General features: G+C 62.6%; 1 protein-coding gene across 1 annotated transcript in view; it reads right to left on the reverse strand.

The window, feature by feature from the left end:
• Window positions 1-15400, reverse strand: part of LOC112103478 (VPS9 domain-containing protein 1) — a 22578-nt gene extending 7178 nt beyond the window's left edge. Inside the window, exons 1-13 of the mRNA XM_024195277.2 lie at window positions 15278-15400; window positions 14000-14075; window positions 11993-12085; window positions 11208-11364; window positions 10281-10392; window positions 9284-9346; window positions 8015-8067; window positions 6994-7081; window positions 6414-6499; window positions 5509-5993; window positions 4558-4687; window positions 3662-3870; window positions 1978-2062 (exon numbers count right to left, since the gene is read on the reverse strand). Coding sequence (XP_024051045.1) covers window positions 1978-2062; window positions 3662-3870; window positions 4558-4687; window positions 5509-5993; window positions 6414-6499; window positions 6994-7081; window positions 8015-8067; window positions 9284-9346; window positions 10281-10392; window positions 11208-11364; window positions 11993-12085; window positions 14000-14075; window positions 15278-15373 — 1733 coding nt within the window. The 5' untranslated portion in view covers window positions 15374-15400. The remainder of the gene's footprint in view (window positions 1-1977; window positions 2063-3661; window positions 3871-4557; window positions 4688-5508; window positions 5994-6413; window positions 6500-6993; window positions 7082-8014; window positions 8068-9283; window positions 9347-10280; window positions 10393-11207; window positions 11365-11992; window positions 12086-13999; window positions 14076-15277) is intronic.
• Between the last annotated feature and the right edge of the window lie 1347 nt (window positions 15401-16747).

Genomic DNA, 16747 nt, shown 5'->3' on the forward strand with positions numbered 1-16747 from the left:
CAGCTGCCCGGGGCTCCCGCAACCACAGCCCAGCGGAAAGGGCGTCGCCACATGCGAAGGGGGGGGGACGGGACAGAAGCTGCAACGTGAAGCAGGAGGGCGCCACCTACAGGCTACACTGGGAAAGGACGGAGCTCGGCCACAAGGGCTTGGACGGGAGCCTTGGGCTGGGGGGCTCAGGGCACTCACACCTGGCTGGTTTGCAGAGCTCCCCACTGCCTCGCCCAGCTGTACGGTCCCCAGCCCAGTGCGGCCGAGAGCCAGGCCTGGCCCGGCGCTCACTTCTGCTACTTCCAGAAGCGGGGGAGGCCGCGGGCCCCTTCCAGTTACAGCGAGTCACGGCCGTTCGGCCCAGCCTCAGGGGCTCCCAAGGGCCGTGTCTGAACATCCGTTCTGCTCAGCTTCCAGGTCCCCCAGCCCCGGACCCCAAGGGTTCCATCCAGCCGTCTCAGGGGCGGAGGTGTAAATGCATTCTGGGATACCCCATGGCAGGAGACTGTCCCCCGCCAACCAGCACCGCCAGGAGCCCGCTCTGCTCCGGGGACTCTGCCATGGGGTGCCTCGCCCCAGAGGGCCCTGGGTTGTGTGCAGCCCGGGGGCTGGGAAGCTGGCTTCTCCTCTCCCCACTGAAACTGGAGGGCCAGGTTTTTAAGCACAGGTTGGACAACCACCTGTCTGGGAAGGTCTAGGGACACAGGGCCCTGCCTCAGCGCGGTGGGCTGGCCTGGAGAACCTCTGCGGCTCCCACAGCGGGGAGCAGAAAGGGACAGAGCCCTCGTGGGCAGGGTGATCTGTGCCACACACCAGCAGGTTGCCAGCTTTCCGAGGGCAGCACTTCCCAGTGGGCCCACACAACCGTAACACAGCCTGGCCAGAGGAGCTGAACAGGAACCACGGGCTGGGGACGGGCAGAGGAAGCTGGGGGGGCGCGGGGGGGCGGCACTGAGCAGGACCAGCCGGGCCGAGCTGCAGCAGGGCAGCTGCTGAGAGCGACACATTTTACACGACCAGCGAGCTAAGGAGGGAAAACAGCCCAGCAGTGAGTGTCAGGGAGTCTCCTGGCTGCAGCCCCTCGCAGCCGGGCACCTCGGCCTGGCGTTCCTCGCCCCCCCCCCTCACTTTATGGGGAGTTTGCACCTTTGTTTGAAATGTCCCAGTCCAAACTCTGCGCAGAAGCTGCTGCTATCGCTGCCTCTCCCCGCCCCCGCCCCTCTCGAACAAGGCAGCTGAGACACAGGCCTGTCTCCCTCCTTCCGCTGTAATGCCTTTGACAGGCCTGGCGCGCCCCCCCTCGCCCCCCAGCTGCCGCCGGAGCGAGCCGCTTGCCCCAGCCTGCGGGACATCAGCTCCCTGCTCTCACTCCCCGTCTCCCGCTGGCTGGCTAAGTCCAAGTGACAGATTCGAAGCTCACTAATTGCCAGCCCTGGCCCAGCGATTCTGTGCCGCAGACCGAGCTCTGCCCAGGCTCAGCAGGAGAAGCCGTGTGGGGCGGGAGGCGCTGTCGGAAGCTATCCGTCAAGGCCCAGCCATGTTACAGTTACAGCTAGCCCACGGACGCCTGGCTGACGGGCAGGATCTGACTTCACACAGAGCTGTCCCCGTGCGGCCCAGAGACAAGGCTGAGCCCCACGGAACCCCACCACGGGATCCGGTGAGCCTGGCAGCAAGGGGGCAGCCCAGAAGAGAGTAACACCCCCAAAGCAGCTCGTCAAGAGCAATCTCCTGCAGGCAGGGACCTGGGCTCCTCACTTGTTGGGGGAGTGTCTGGTGTGAACCCACCATGCTCCTCCAGCCCTGGGGGTGCACAGAGCTCTGGGGCTTGGACTGGGGGTGCTCAAGTGCCTCAGCTGCCCCCCAAGTCTTCTCCACTGATGCTAGTTTCTACCGCCCTCCCCCCTCCTGGTCTTCCCCTCCAGCTAGGCTCAATGCCCTGCCACCATGCGTCCATCTCTGGTGTGTGTCCCCTCGTGTACTCACATGGCCGCGGACGCGGGCTGGGGCCGGCTCTCCTGGGCAGCGCAGTACTCCTCGGCGCACTCGCAGATCACACGAAGGGCTCGCACTGCAAGTCGCAAACCACAGAGCGTTAGTGACAACGTGCACAGGGGAGGGGGGCTCACACTGCAGCGGGAGGTGGGGGTGGCTCTCTCGGGCCATGCTGGGGCCCAGACCAGACCCTTTGTATTTGCACCAGGGATCGATGATTAGCAGCCCACATCTCTTCCCACCCCTGGCTAAGAGGGGATGGCTACTGTACAGGGCCTCGAGCACCCACGTCTTCAAACAGATTGTCTCACGGTCACCTCTCCTCCTGCTCCCCACCACGCGGGCTGGCCCGTTCGCCATCACAGCTCATTCCCTGACTCTCCGAAGTACTTCGATGGCCCCAGCATCTGAGCACCTGACAACCTCGAACAGATTTACCCTCCCTGCCCCGTGCCATTATCCCCATGGCACAGATGTGGAGCTGAGCACCAGGGAGGCTAAGTGACATGCCCAAGGTCCATCAGGGAATCTGTGGCAGAGCAAGGAACTGAACCCAGGTCTCCCAAGTGACAGGCTAGTGTCCGAACCACAGGGCCACCCGTCCTTCCTCTCTACCATCCCTGTGGCAACTCCAGCCATTGCTGCCACAGGGGACACCACTAGGGAAGGAGTCCACGTGTTTCTGGTTTCTTTGAGAGTGGATTTACAGACAGAAATGAGGAGCAGCTGATATCGTGTAACCAAACAGCTCTCTGCTCCTCCCAGCAAGCAGCGTGGGACCTCTAGACAGGTGGTTAGAGAAGGGGACCGGGGGATAGGGCTCCCAGGTTCTATTCCCGACTGCCACCCTGGACAAGTCAGTCTCCCTCTGGGCCTCCTGCTGGCTCCCTGTGAACTGGTGCTAGTGCCAACCAGGGATGGCTGCAAAACGCCAGACGAAGAGAAGGCCTAGGAAGGGTTTAAAGCCGCTGGCTGCCCAAAGCAAAGCCAGGCCAGCCAGACTCCTCACTGGTCGATTCCTGGCAGGCAGATTTTGTATCGTGATCCTGGCTTGGAGCGCGGCCTCCCGGCGAAGGGAGAGGCCCAGAGAGGAACTGAGCAGAGCTTTGCTGCCTAGCGCCCGCAGGACTCAAAGAGCCGCATTCACCGCCTACGGCTGCCTCGGGTAGAGAAGCTCAAACTGCTGGACGTTAACGGTGCAAAAAGAGAACACAGATGCACAAAGTAAAGACAGACGGTTGAGATGAGCCAGCTAAGGGAGGGGGTGAGGACAGGAGATCTCTGCTCTTGCGACAGGCGGCGTGTGACCCTACCAAGCCTCTGACTAAGATCCCAAGTCATGGGGCTGAAAGCAGTTCTCATACAGCGGCGCCCCCTCACCAGGGAGAAGAGCAGAAACAAGTAAATCACAGTGGCTCTTTCATTCTCTAGTGCTTCCTTCCATTGAACGGTCTTGTGGGGGAAACCGAGGCACGTACTAGGGACATGATTTTGCCCAAGGTCACAGAGGAAATTGGTGGCAGAGCAGAGAACAGACCCCAGGTGTCCGGGGCTCTCCTGCTCTACACAGACCCAACTCCTGAAAAATCAACTGACAAGTTTATAAAAAACAAACCAAATGAGCCAGGTTCCTGGGGTGCCGCTGCCTGCACCCCAGAGGAAGAGCAAGCCTCACCAATGCACTCCAGCTTCCTCTGTGGGCAGCTCTCCAGCAGGATCAGCCCCAGCTCCTGCACCGCCGTGCTGTAAGGGTAGGAACCTGCTGCATGGCCTTTGCTGCCCTGGGGGAAGAGGTTGGCGGAGACTCCTAGTTCCGAAGGGGACATGTTCCTGTGGCGCTCCATGCTCCTGGACAGGGCCACCTCCCGGGCCTGGTAGACCCTCCTGCAGGGTGCAGAGCAGAGAGGAGGTGGAATGCACGGTAGGGCGCTGTCTTCCCGGAGTCCTGCCAAATCCCTCCCACGGGGCTGGGGAGCCTACGGGCTGGGTTCTATGGGGCCGCCCCACACCAGCCAGGCCCCACAATGGCACTGCCTGCACTGGGGCCAGCAGCGGAGGCCACACCCATGCTGACTGCTCCACTCACACGGGAGCCAGGGATTAACAGGCCTGGGCTAGAAACCCAGGCACATCTGACCTCTGCCCAGCCAAGGGCTGCCCTGTGGGCTGCTCCGAATTCACACCGGGAGGGGAGAGGCTGCAGCCACCCTGACCTTTAATACAGGAGCAACGGGCCCCACCCACCGTGCTCCACGCCGAAGCACAGAGACACGTGGACGGGTTCAAACCCCACGGCCCGGCCGCCTGCTCCCCGCAGCACCTGACGCTGTCTGTGGGAAAGGGATCAGCAGCCCCACCAGAGCCACCACTGGCCTTTCCACGGCTCCGCACACGGAGCGTCACACTAGCGCCACACGCCCCGAGAATTCGATCTGGAGAACTGGGCTCTCCCCAGGAGAACCTCCCAGGCGGGTAAAGCCTTGCGCCTCGAGTCCCCTGGAGTGCAGCATTCCTTCCCATCCCACGCCGGCGCAGCCTGGGCCAGGCCGGAGGGGCGGAAGAGCACGGTACCTGTAGAGGGCCAGCAGGGGAGCCCAGAGAGGCGAGAAGAAGGCTTCCTCAATGCGTGCCAGGCACTGGTCCTTGGAGGAGGCGGTGTTCAGGCCCTCGAAAGCCAGCAGGGTCAGGGAGAGCAGCCTGTCTGGGGAGGAAGTGTTACAGGCAGCACGCTGGGTCAGGCTCTCGAAGCACTGCCAGGCCCTTAGACAAGCATCTCCCGAAGGCGCTGACAATGAGAGCGGGGCGGGGCCCGGCAACGCACGCTGCGTCTGCATGTGTTCATTACGGAAGAGCAACGCTGTGCCACTTGCCTGCCCGGGATAGAGCCCGGAGCCTGCAACAACCTGGCCTGGGACGGGCAGGGGCAGGGGCAGGTGAGCAGGAAGCAGACGCGTCACGGCGGAGTCCCCAGTCCTATCAGCACGACGGCTGCGGCTCCCAGGAGCCCACCACCGCAGGTGCCAGAAATGCCAGGAGAGCCTCGCACAACTGCCTCACTCGCTGGGCCACCTCCGACCCCCATGCGGGGAAGCGCAGGGAGCTTCGCCCCACGGCTGAAGGGCCGGGCAGCCCATGCTGCCCTCTGGCCTCCGTGGAGCTTCCAAAGGGGACTCTGCCCGGCACCGGCAGGCCACGTCCTCACCCTCCCGACAGGCTCCAGCCCCGTCCAAGCTGCCAAGAGCGTGGAGCAGGACAGAGCGTTGCATGCTGGGACGCGGCACGGGCCGTTAGGTCTATGGGCGGTGGGTCTGCACTGACCGGGAGGACACGCTGGGTAACTGAGGGGAGAACGGGGCCGGCACTTTGGGCTATCTTCATGGCTATGGCATTACCCTCCCTCCCCCAGGACAAAGCCCTGGAGGGAACAATCCGCGGGACCCCGTGTCTCTGACTCGGATACCCAGACCCCATGTGACTGTCCCGTGGGCCCACCGCTCACACCTCTCCCCACTCGCCCCTCACCCACTGAGTTGTGAATGTCCTTCACGATGGCTTTCAGCTGCTCCCGCAGAGAGGCCTTCTTCTCAGCTGGGGCCGGGGGCTCCGCTGGGGGGCCAGTGGGCCAGCTCTCGGGCGCTGCCAGGAACCGTTCCAGGTCCTCAAAGGAGCTCTCTCTGTCGGCCAGGCGGGCAGGCGCCTCGTCCTGCGGGCTGCTCTCTGTCCCCAGGTCCTCGCTCAGAGGCGTCGTGGACAGGCTGTGTCGCAAGTTCACCTTGTTCTCCTGGACGGAGGCCATGCAGTACAGGCTCTGGGAGGACCTGAGTCTCCGGCCCCCAGGCGCTGGGGTCAGCAGTCCCTCAGCATCCAGCGAGAGGGAGGAGAAGCCCCTGGAGGTCCTGGAAGCAGTGCTGAGGTCAGCGAGGTTCTGGCTCACGATGGGGTAGAGCCTGCTGTAGATCACATGCTGGAGCGTCTTCAACAGCTGGGCAATGGGGTGCTCGGGGAAGCTAGAAGCAACGGGCAGATGCTCACTGCAGGGAGGGGAGAGGAGCCAAGCGTTCCCTGGGGTGTGCTAGGGGTTGGCCCATGAGGATCTGCAGTCGCCTGGCTGCCAGGACAACGGGAGCTGCAGACCCAAGTGGCGGGGAGCACAGCACCATGCCAGGGTTAGGAGCCTCATCGGGATCCCACCGCACCTCCCTCCGGGGGCAGGGCACAGTTCGGTGGCCAAGCGCGCTGTACTCCCAGGCAAGCCCCTCCTGTCACTGTCTGGGCAGCCGCCCCCTCTGCCTGGGGCTGGGAGAGCCAAGGAGCAACTCGTCAGGACACGGCGCGTTCTCAGCCACCCGGCACCCCCCAGCGCAGAGCCCCGGCCGGGGGAGGGGAGGGGCCCTTCGGCCCGCGTCAGCTCTCCCTCTAGCTGCTACCTGAGGAGGTGGGAGATGAGGCCGGACACCAGAGCGAGATCTGTCGGGTTCTTCTTCAGCTTGGCTTTCCAGAGCCTCGGCCACTCCTGGGGGGGACAGCAGCAGAGAGCAGCTGAGGCTCCCACCGGGGGAGCCCTGGACAAGGCCACCCCAAAAGATAAGTGACCCCTCCCACCCAGCAAAGCTCCCAGCGCTCCCAACCCCCCAGCCCGCGGCCCCTCCTGGTTCCCGAGCCACGGCCTGGCCAGAGGGGCACTGCTGCCCAGACGCAGTCACACAGCAGGGGGGCCTGTGCCCTCTCGACTGCTGGAGCCAAGCAGCAGCACCACTCCTCTCCTGCCGCCATCGCCACAGAGACCAGAACGCCTGCATCAGGGCTGGGCACTTTCTGTCACCCCCACCACAGCCTGGCTCCCAGCTCCGTCCCCTTCCGGCCGACCCAGGGCAGATGGCTGGTGGGGCAGCAGGCAGGCATCGAGGGCTGCGCGCTGGGGAACGCCTCCCAGACTTCAGGGTCCAGCTGGCTCCTGAACGCTCCAGCCAGAGTCACTTCCCAGGGCGCTGCCGCACCGGTACTCACATGGTCCTGCTCATACTCCAGAATGGCAGCATAGAGCGCCCTCTGCTCCTGCTCCTCGGGGGTGAGGGCGATGCTGCTGGAGAACCTCCTGCCCAAGAGAGACCACAGGGCAGGGTGAGACCCGCTGCTGCCTTTCTGTCTGGAGCCAGGGCTGGGTGCCACCCAGATGGGCAGGAGGGCAGACTGCAGGGCACCAACTCTAGCAATACCCAGAGCAGACCCCTCGAGAGCCCAGCCAGCTCCGGCCGCGATGCAATAACCCAGCCAAATGGGAACAGGCGTCTGGAAACGGGGCTGCTCACCCGCAGAGCTGCATTGCAACACCCTGCACCTGAAGGCTGGGCCCTGAGCAGCGCTCAGAGAGGAAGGGAAAGGGGCCCTGGGACATCACAGGCGGCATGTTGCAAACAGGCCATAAGTTTGGGATCGAACCTGAGCGCCAGCATACGCTGCCATGCCAGAGTACTTTAGCTGTATGGGTGCCTCCATTGGAGCTGGGATGGGGCAGGCACAAGTGTGTGTGTGTGTGCGTGTGTGTGTGGGGTGTGTGTGCGGGCACACCCAGTAGCGTCTCTGACTCAGCTCTGCTCGTTGTAGGGCACAGTAGCAGTTGGCACTAGTTGGAAGCCAAACGAGACAGGCCGGGAGACCAGGGCTGGAGAAGCTGCTGGTTCGGAAGGACACCGACGACAGCCCCGCGGACTCACACCCACACGCCTCTCCCGGCGCTCCCAGAACCCTGCTCCCCCTGGAGCGAGCTACAAGATGGGCGAGCATGGGGGGTAATGACATGCAAATGAGCACACCCATAATCCCTCTCTCCAGCACTGCCACAAACAAGCAGCCTTTCCTCCTCGAGTCCCCGGGGCCGGCCGAGGGGAGCGGGAGTTCTCCCCACTGGGGGGGTCATTTAACCAACAGAAGCTTTGCTGTTTCCTTTCCTCACCCACCACAGCTGGGGCTCCCGCCCTGGAAAGGCCCCCGGACAAGGGGCCCTTCCCCAAGCCCTGGCCTTGCTCACCTGTTGGCAGCTTCCTGCAGCCGCAGCCTGCGCTCCTCCATCTTCCTCTGAAGCTGGGGCAAGCCGAGTCAAGGCTCCACAGTTGTGTCTCCACCCAGCCAGCCAGGGCCATGCACCTACCGGCCGCAGCTCGGCCCAGCCAGCTTCAGAGGCACACGCCTCTGGCCGGGGGCTCAACAGAGAGCATGCGCAGAGGCAATCAAAGCAAACTCAGCACCTGGCAGAACCCGCAGCCCCACGAGGCAGGGCCAGGGGCCCACTGACACCCCAGCGCAGCCCTGCATGGAGCGGGGGGGGAGGGGGCATGGCTGTGTCTCAGGCCTGGTCTACACTACGACTTTAATTCGGATTTAGCTGAGTTAATCCGAATTAACCCTTCACTCGTCCACACTACAGAGCCAGTTAATTCGAATTAAAGGGCACTTAAAATCGATTTCTGTACTCCACCTCGACGAGCGGAGTAGCGCCTAAATCGATTTTGTTAATTCGAATTAGGGTTAGTGTGGCCGCACACCACCGAATTACTGTGGTTAAAGTAATGGGGTAGTGTGGCCGCACACCACCGAATTAATGTGGTTAAAAACCGAATTAATGTGCTTAGTGTGGCCACGCACAATCGAATTTATACAACCTGTTTCCCAAATTCGAATTATCTAAATTCGGATTAATCCTGTAGTGTAGACATACCCACAGTGACAGGGCTGAAAGGGGCCCCCTCCTCCCCTTTAGAGCAGCCCTGGCTGGGACACGCTGCGGACATCCCCGCCCTGCTTTACAAGAAAGCTTGAGCCGCTGTTTGCCTGACTTCCCTTTCACCAAGGGCCTGCGTTCCAATGGGCCAGGAGGGTATTTGAACCAGGTGCCCGGTGCGGGGGCTGAGGGGCCTGTGCCTCTCGGTACGCGCTGGGGTGGGGGAGCAGCAGCCCCCTGCTCTGGGGAGGCTGGGCAGGAGACACAAGCAGAGTCGATGCACTGGTGGCGGCAGCTGTCTCTATGGCATTAGTGCTGCTGTTGTTACGTCTAAGAGGTGCCATCTCCTGGCCTTTCCCCTGGGATTCAGACTAGGTGGTGACCCTCTGTGCCAGGAGCTGGATTTCTCCTCCCCCTGCCCCCCAGGCAGCAAACGCTCTAGGCCCACTAACCCAGCTCTCCCCTGGAAGAGAGGGTGAGCCTGTGCCCCTGCCCCCCACCGTTCTGGATACAGGACAATAAAATAGCCCCATGGCTCTGTGCTTGGGGAGCCCTGCCAGGGCAGGATGGGAAGGATACCGTCTCCTCCCGGGCTTTGGCAATCACCAGGTTCTCCATCATCTGCCGCTGGAGGGTCAGCGTCTGCAAAGCAGAGACAGGCCTCGTTGGCATTCCCACAAGCCCGCTGCGACCTCTACCTCATCGGAATATCAGAGTGCTGGGGCAGCGCACGGGCCGGGCCATCCCTGGCGGACAGCGTGCTCGGAAAGGAACCAGCTGCACCCCAGAAACGCCCAAGCTTCTCCACATGCTCCCAGAGCCCAACGCAGCTCGGGGACGGCCGGGGGTTGCAGGGCACTCTGGGTAAGGACATGCAAATGAGAGCACCCGGTGGTGGCACTCCTAAAGCACAGGGCCAAGGGCCATGCAGCTGGCGGGGCAGGCCCCTCTTCAGCTCCCAGGGGCTGTGGCAGTGACTTGGAAACCAAGCTCATTTACATGTCACTACCCAGAATGCTCTGAGGCAGCAGCAACTGCAGGCTATTCCAAAGCAGGCCGGGGGAGGGGAGGGGGGAGAACATCCTCTGGTTTTACCCCCCATTATGTCTGGGTTCCGCTGCTCCATGATCCCGCCCCCAACCCCCCCCGACAGCAGGGTGCTGTAGGTGCCAGGGGAACCCCCTGGGCCATCCCCACACTGGGGAGCCTGGTTTCTATGAGGAACAGGAGTGGCCATCCCAGCTGTGCTATCCAGCAGCTCACGCCCACCCTCCCGCAGCTAAGCCTGACCCAGCAGCCCCTGTTGTTAAACGTGGCTCTCCCGATGCCCCAGCCGGAGGAGCCTGGCTCCCAGGCAGCAGGGACCAGCGACCTGGGCCCCAGCACTCCGCTCTCACAGAGCCTCCGGCTGGCGTTTATACCCATTCCACTCAGGGGAAGCCCCTGGGGAAAGCACAGAGGATGTGCCGTGAAGAGACTGCCCGTCCCATGCTTCACGCTGGGAGGCTTCCTGTGCAGCCTGGCTGGGCTCCAGCCTCCCCCCCACTCCTTGCCCGCGCCGGGGGTCTCCACTTGCCAGGGAAGTCTTCTGCACAGCCTGGCTGGGGTTCAGCCGTGCCACCCGGGCCTCGTACGCAGCTCTCAGCTTCTGGTTCTGCAGCGATGCCTCCTCCAGCGGGGTGAGCTCCCTGCGAGGGCACAAGAGCTGCGAAGTTACCCTGGGAGAGGAAGGACGCCCCGGCGAGGGCTGGCCCCGCAGTGAGCGTGAGGCCTGGATCAGCCCTGCCCAGATCAAGAGGCTGCAGCAAGAGACAATCCTGGATCTCTCTTCACCCATGTTCTGGCCCAACCTGGACAGGCTCAAAAGCCACACAATTCTTCCCTTCCTCGCCTGGCACAGCAGCACCCCACACCGGGAACCTCCATGTTCTCTTCCGCCAGGGAGGAAACTACTCCCCTGGCAGGAGGGGCTCACGGAGCGACACCCCATCTCCCGACCCCGCGCCCTAGGTCCTGCCCCTCAGCGTCACAGCCAAGCTCCACGCGGGCAGCTGGAATCAGGTGACTCACCGTGGGCAGAATGGCCTGGACCAGAGAACTCCCCCTGCCAAGCTGCCTCAGGCCTGAACGTCTGGGAGCCTTGGCCAAAGGGCTGACGTCTGAGGGGGCTGCTAGAGGCCCAGCACCCAGATCCTCCTTGGAGGCAAGACACAAAACCGGGGGAGCCCAGAGCTCTGCAGGGAAGTCCCGGGCACGGCCCGAAGCTTCCAGAGGTCTTGGCAGGCAGCATCTATCCCCTTGGCCAGCCGCCATCTGCCAGCCCGAAGCAGGAGCACAGCGAGTGGAGAGGAGGGAACCTCCCTACTTGGCCCAAGCCGGCACTATGGCACATGGTTGCATTGGGAGGGGATGGTTCTTTGCCTCACACGCAGCACCCCCAGCCTGCAGCCCCTGGAAGGCTGGGGAGACTCCACGCCACAGGCCCCAGCTCCACCTCACTTACTTTTTAGTGCCCTGAGCTTTGGTGATCTGCAGTTTCTGGAAGATCTCCGGGGGGAGGAAGGGAGACAGCTTCCCCCCCTCATCTGAGAAGACCCTGCGGTGCCTAGAGATGGGAGCAGGGCTGGGGCCCCTCTCGTGGGCCGCTGGCTTCACATTCCCTGGGGTTGGGGGAAGACATGGGTCAAAGCAAGTGTTTTGTTTAGAAGTTACTACAAGCAGTGAAGGCTGGCAGGGAAACCTGGGGCTGCTGGGTGCCTTGGAGCAGCAGGGCCAGGCAAGCCAGCCCCAGCCCCTTTGTGCACCTACAGGCCTCCACAATGGGCACCTGAACAAGACACTGGCGGGGATTTGCTGCCCTGATGCCTCCCGGGTCTCAGCACCAGAGGCGAGGGAAGCAGGCAATGCTGCATTCCTGCTAGGGAAGCCAGCACCAGTCTCCCCTCCCTGGGGACTCTGCCTCCAAAGGCTCCCAGCTCCTGCTGTGCGGGGTGGGGGAAAATCAATGAAACCCACCCCCTCCCTCCCGCCCCTACAGATAAAGTTCAGCCTCCTCCTGCTGCCACTCCCCTGACCTCAGCAGAGCCACCCACTTTCCGCGGGCGGCCCTGGCCTGCTGCCTCCCATTCATGCTCGGTGCGTGGCTCTGCAACAAGGTGTGTGTCTGCCGGAGAGAGGCCCCAGCTCCCAGAGGCGAGAAGCGCTTTGTGCCTCAAAGCATCCTCTTTCCCCAGAGCTCAGCCCAGCAGGCCGTGTCCCGTCTGCACCCTGCGGCCGGGGGCAACTCACCGAGCACGGCGGCGCTGGACTTGGCTCGCTCCAAGCACTGCTCGGCAAGCTTCAGCATCTTTGGGGTGTCAGGCGTCACGGCGTCGCTCCCACCTGGCACAGGCAAGAGGCGGGGTCACTGGGTGTCCTTTCCCAGACAGGAAGGTGCTGGGGGAGGGGAGGGGGGTTGACCCAGCCAGGCCTCCAACTGGCACCGCTTTCCCGGCGGGCTGCTTTGTGTTATAACCAACGGACAGGGACAGCTTGTTCTGTACCCCACCCTCCTCCTTGGCCAGCCGGGACACAGGGCCATGCTTCAAGAGGAAGCGTTCCCTGAGCACTGCAGCCTGCCTTTCTCCAGGGCCTTCTAAGACAAGAGACTTTCCAAGCTGGGCCCCTCCACCGGACGCGGTGCAGCCTCCAGCAGTCCTCACCAACGCCGCCTAACAGGACCCCAGAGGATTCTGGGTCCAACAAACTGCAGGAGGCATCCAGGGAGGCCGCACCCTTTCTTTCCTGGCTGCAGAGTGCCCCAGGTGCTCTGCTGACAGACTCGGAGGGTGCAATAGAACCTCGGAGTTATGAAATGACCGGTCAGCCGCACCCTGCACTTGGAACGGGAAGTATGCAGTCAGCAGAGGCAAATAAAAGCAAACACTGTACAGAACAGTACGGTGTTCAACCGAAACTACTAAAAATAAAGGGAAAGTTTAAAAAAAGATTTTGACAGGGTAAGGAAACTGTTTCTGTGCCTGTTTCATTTAAATGCAGCCTTTTTCTTCTGCCTAGTAACATTTCAAAGCTGTATTAAGTCAAGGTTCAGTTGTACATTTTTGGAAGAACCACCACAATGTTTTGTTCAGAGTTACAAACATTTCAGAGTTACGGACAGTTTCCATCCCCGAGGGGTTCATAACTCTGGGGTTCTATTGGATTTGCTGATCCACTCGCTCAGACTGCGGCTACGTGAAGGATGAATACGGTTATCCGTACTTCCAGCACAGAGGCAGCCAACAATGTGAAGTAGTTCCTTGTTCCTTTAGTCCTTGGCACATGCATGCAGTCAGATGGTGCTCTACACAGGGCCAGTCTGAAAGCCCACAACTGCGCAGCGGGCCCAGGGGACAGGCACCAGGCCATGAAGGAAAACGAATGTTTCAGGGCTGTGAAGCCTCCGGAGAGTGAGGGAAAAGCAGTCCAGCGTCTGCTTTTCACCATGGAAGTGAAAAGTGGAAGTGGACTACATCCACCCTGATTGAATTGGCCCTGTCAACACTGGTTCTACACTTGCAAAGTAACTCCCTGCTCTCCATGTGTCAGTATATAATGCCTGCATCTGTAACTTTCACTCTATGCATCTGAAGAAGTGAGGTTTTTACCCACAAAAGCTTATGCCCAAATAAATCTGTTAGTCTTTAAGGTGCCACCAGACTCCTTGTTGTTTTTGTAGATGCAGACTAACACGGCTAACCCCTGATACTTGACACCATGGAAGTGGTAAGTCTGGTGGTTACTGCTGGAAATTTTTGCTAGACACTGCCTGCTAGTGGGAATCTTCAGGGTCGGCAGTTCCCTTCCACCAAGGGATCTCCTGCGTGCATGTGGGTGGAGAGCAACACCGCCAGGTATGTGACTGTACATCATCCGCTGCCCACCCCCACACAATCCCTGCCACCTTCCAGGTGGCTGGAGGAATGAGGGCAGCTGGGACTGGAGCGTGGAGACGGCTACTCGGTGCCAGAGAGCTGTATTTCATTAGTGAGTCGTACAGCACTCCTCACACAGCTCACTTTTACAGTAATTAAACAATCAAAATAACCCCTAAGGAGCAAAGATTTCAATTGCGGGTTAAGCCACAGAGCCCCACCCCTGCTGAGGCAGAATCCCAGGCTGGGGGTTCTCGCGGCATTACAACTTTTAATCTCTGGAGGCTCCCCCCAAATATCAGGCGAGTGCGTCCAGGGAGGTAACTAGGAGGTGACCCACCCTCCAGAGGATGGGAGAAAACAATGCGAAGCTGTTTTGTACCTTTCGCTGCTGCTGCTTCCTCCAGCAGGGCCTGGGAAATGTAGCTGATGCTCTTCAGGTACTCCACGTAGGCCTCCTATCAACCAGAAGGAACAGAGAAGCGGGGGGCTCAGGAGCAGCTGGTTCACCTTTACCCAGCACCATCCGCCCACCCGTTCACCCAGAAATCAGAGCCACAGAACCTGCAGCCTTGACCCACTCTGCAGCTGAACTCCCAGCTGAAGCACATCAGAGAGCGCTCCGGGGGGCCTCTTTTGGGAGATAGACTGGGGGAGGTGGTGAGTCTCCTCACCTTGGTCTCGCAGGGTTCTGTACAGCACCAGCACTGGGGAATCTAAGGATTCGTTCCCCCCCAGGCTCCTAGAGACCCTCGCGTGGTCACTTCTTACACCAGGCACTAGGAGCACACCGCATCCTGCAGCAGGCACCAGAAAGACGCTGAGATGCAGTCCCTGCAGCAGGTTCGTATGGGGGCCTTGGATAATGAGTGTTGAAAAGGCCTTCCAATTCCTTCTGGAGAAACTGTCCCCCAGTGCGGGAGGCTCCCAGCCCCCCTTCCCTCCCCCCCAATCTGGAAGGCTCTGTGTGGTGTGGGATCTGGAAGAACCACCACAACGTGGTTCCAACTTGAGTCCAGCATCCTATCCCGTCATCCATCCGCACCCCCTGTACAGCGAGTGCGCAGGGCCCTGTGCAGGGCTGGAGCTGGGCGTGGGGAGAGGGGTGGCAGGCCCCAGACCATGCCTCCCACAGGATTGCCTTGATCTCGGGCTGGAGCGAAGGAGTGCCCTGGTGGCTCTGCCTTCGGGTGAAGTCATTGTGTAACATTGGTAGGGCGGTAACACCTAAGAGCCCAAGACTCTTAAGGCAGTGCACTGTGGGAGCCCTGGGCTGGACGCACCCCCCACCTAGACAGGGGTCACCAGCTAGGGGCTGTTGTAGGAGCCTGTGGCCCTGCCCCACCCGGCGCTGCCAACACAACCAGGCCCAGGCGCGGAAGGGAAAGCCCAGCCCAGCCCCCCCGTGCAATCCCTGATGGGAAGAACCCCGCTGTGTCGTGGGCCCCGTCCCGGGCAACAGGGGCGGCTGTCCCCGAGCCCCGGCCCGACACAGCCCCGCCTCCAGCCTGGACACGGGGGGGACGTGGCCCAGCGACGCCCCCCGAGCACGCGAGGCCGCCCCCAGCTGCGTGCCAGCGCTGGGCACAGGGCCCCTCCCACGCGGGGCACAGCGGGGCCCACGCACGGGACACGGGACGCGCCGCCCGGCCCCGCTCACCCACGGCCGGTTCCCGGTGTCCAGCTCGATCGCCCCGGCCGCCAGCTTCATGGCGGTTTGCAGCGGCTTCGCCGCCCCGTCCCCGCCGGCGGCCATGGCGGGCCGGGGCCGGGCCGGGCCCCTCCGCGCTCGGAGCCCGCCGGGCCGGGGCAGGGGCTGAGCCGCAGCCGCAAGCAGCGACCATGCTGCTACTGCGCATGCTCAGTGACGTCTCCACCCGGCCGGGAGGGGGGCTCGTGGCGGCCGGGCTGATTCGTGCAGCGCCGGGCACCTCTGCGGGCAGCTAGCTCGGAGCGGCCGGGCTGGAGCCGAACCGTGCCGGTCTGAGCTGTGACAGGGCTGGCCCCTCGGGGACCCGGCCCCCCGCTTTCCCTGGTTGCTCTGGCTCCCCCGGGGAGCCATCTTCGCAGGCTGCACCGTGAGGAGAGCCGTGCGGCCGTGTCCGAGCACCTCACAGACACCACCGGGCTTATCCGTGCAGCCCTCCTCCGTCCCATAGGGGAGTGACCTATCTTGAGCCCCGTTGTGCAAGAGGGGAAACCGAGGCACAGATCCGTGGAAGGACTCGCCCAAGATCACGAGTCTGCAGCAGAGCCAGGACAAGAACCCGGATCTCCCGAGCAGCCCCAGTGCCTACACACCAGCCCATAATGCTTTTTGTTAGTTCAAAGACCGTCCGAAAAAATATTGTTAAATCCACCCCCCTCCTTTGGTTCTTTGCAAGAGTGCGTTGGGCACCTCAGGCAAACGAGTGGAGCTGGTCCCTGCCTCAGGGCGTGGACAGACCCCGCGGGGGCCCGGTCAGGCGTCTGGCCTGGGATGGAGACAGGTGGGTAAAGCTGGCCACTTTTCCAGCCTGAAGGGAGGCCAGGGGCCCGGCGCTGTAGCTAATACCCCGGAAGGAAGGGGCTGTACAGCGGAGAAGGCGGGCTCAGGGGAAGGCCCCTCCACGCAGGACACGACAGCCGGCTGCGGGGAGGGAATGATTAGCTCTCGGAGTGAAAGAAAGGCCAGACCGAGCCCAGCACGCTCTGGGCGCTCCCCAGCTGTAGCATAAGCCAGTTCAAACCCCTGGCCCACGGGTGGCATCAGCCTGCGTGGGGCTAGCGTGGCACACTCCAGTTCTGCAGCATCCACGTTCTCATTGGCAGAAATCTCTAGCCCTCGGGGCGGCAGAAATCAGCTCCCAAATGCAGCCAGGTGGGGGCGCGCGGCCGTGACACGCGTGGGGTGGCTGAGGCGGAGCCCGGGCTGGGACAGCCCCGCGCGTGGGAGGGACGGGAGGGAGGTTCGGCTGCGCTCGGCTCCTCCGGGCCGCCAGGGGGCGCAGTGCCCCGCCGCGACCCCGCCAGCCCCAGCGCCGAGGCGGGAGGCGCCCGCAGCGGGCCCTGGGCGGCGGCGATGAAGCGGGATCGGCGCGGCCGGTTCCTGTCCCCCGCCGGCGGGCGCAGGCCGGAGCCCCGGGCGGGG

This window comes from Terrapene carolina, unplaced genomic scaffold (genome assembly GCF_002925995.2).
Source record: "Terrapene carolina triunguis isolate 2854851 unplaced genomic scaffold, T_m_triunguis-2.0 Scaffold33891, whole genome shotgun sequence".
Lineage (NCBI taxonomy): Eukaryota > Metazoa > Chordata > Testudines > Emydidae > Terrapene > Terrapene triunguis.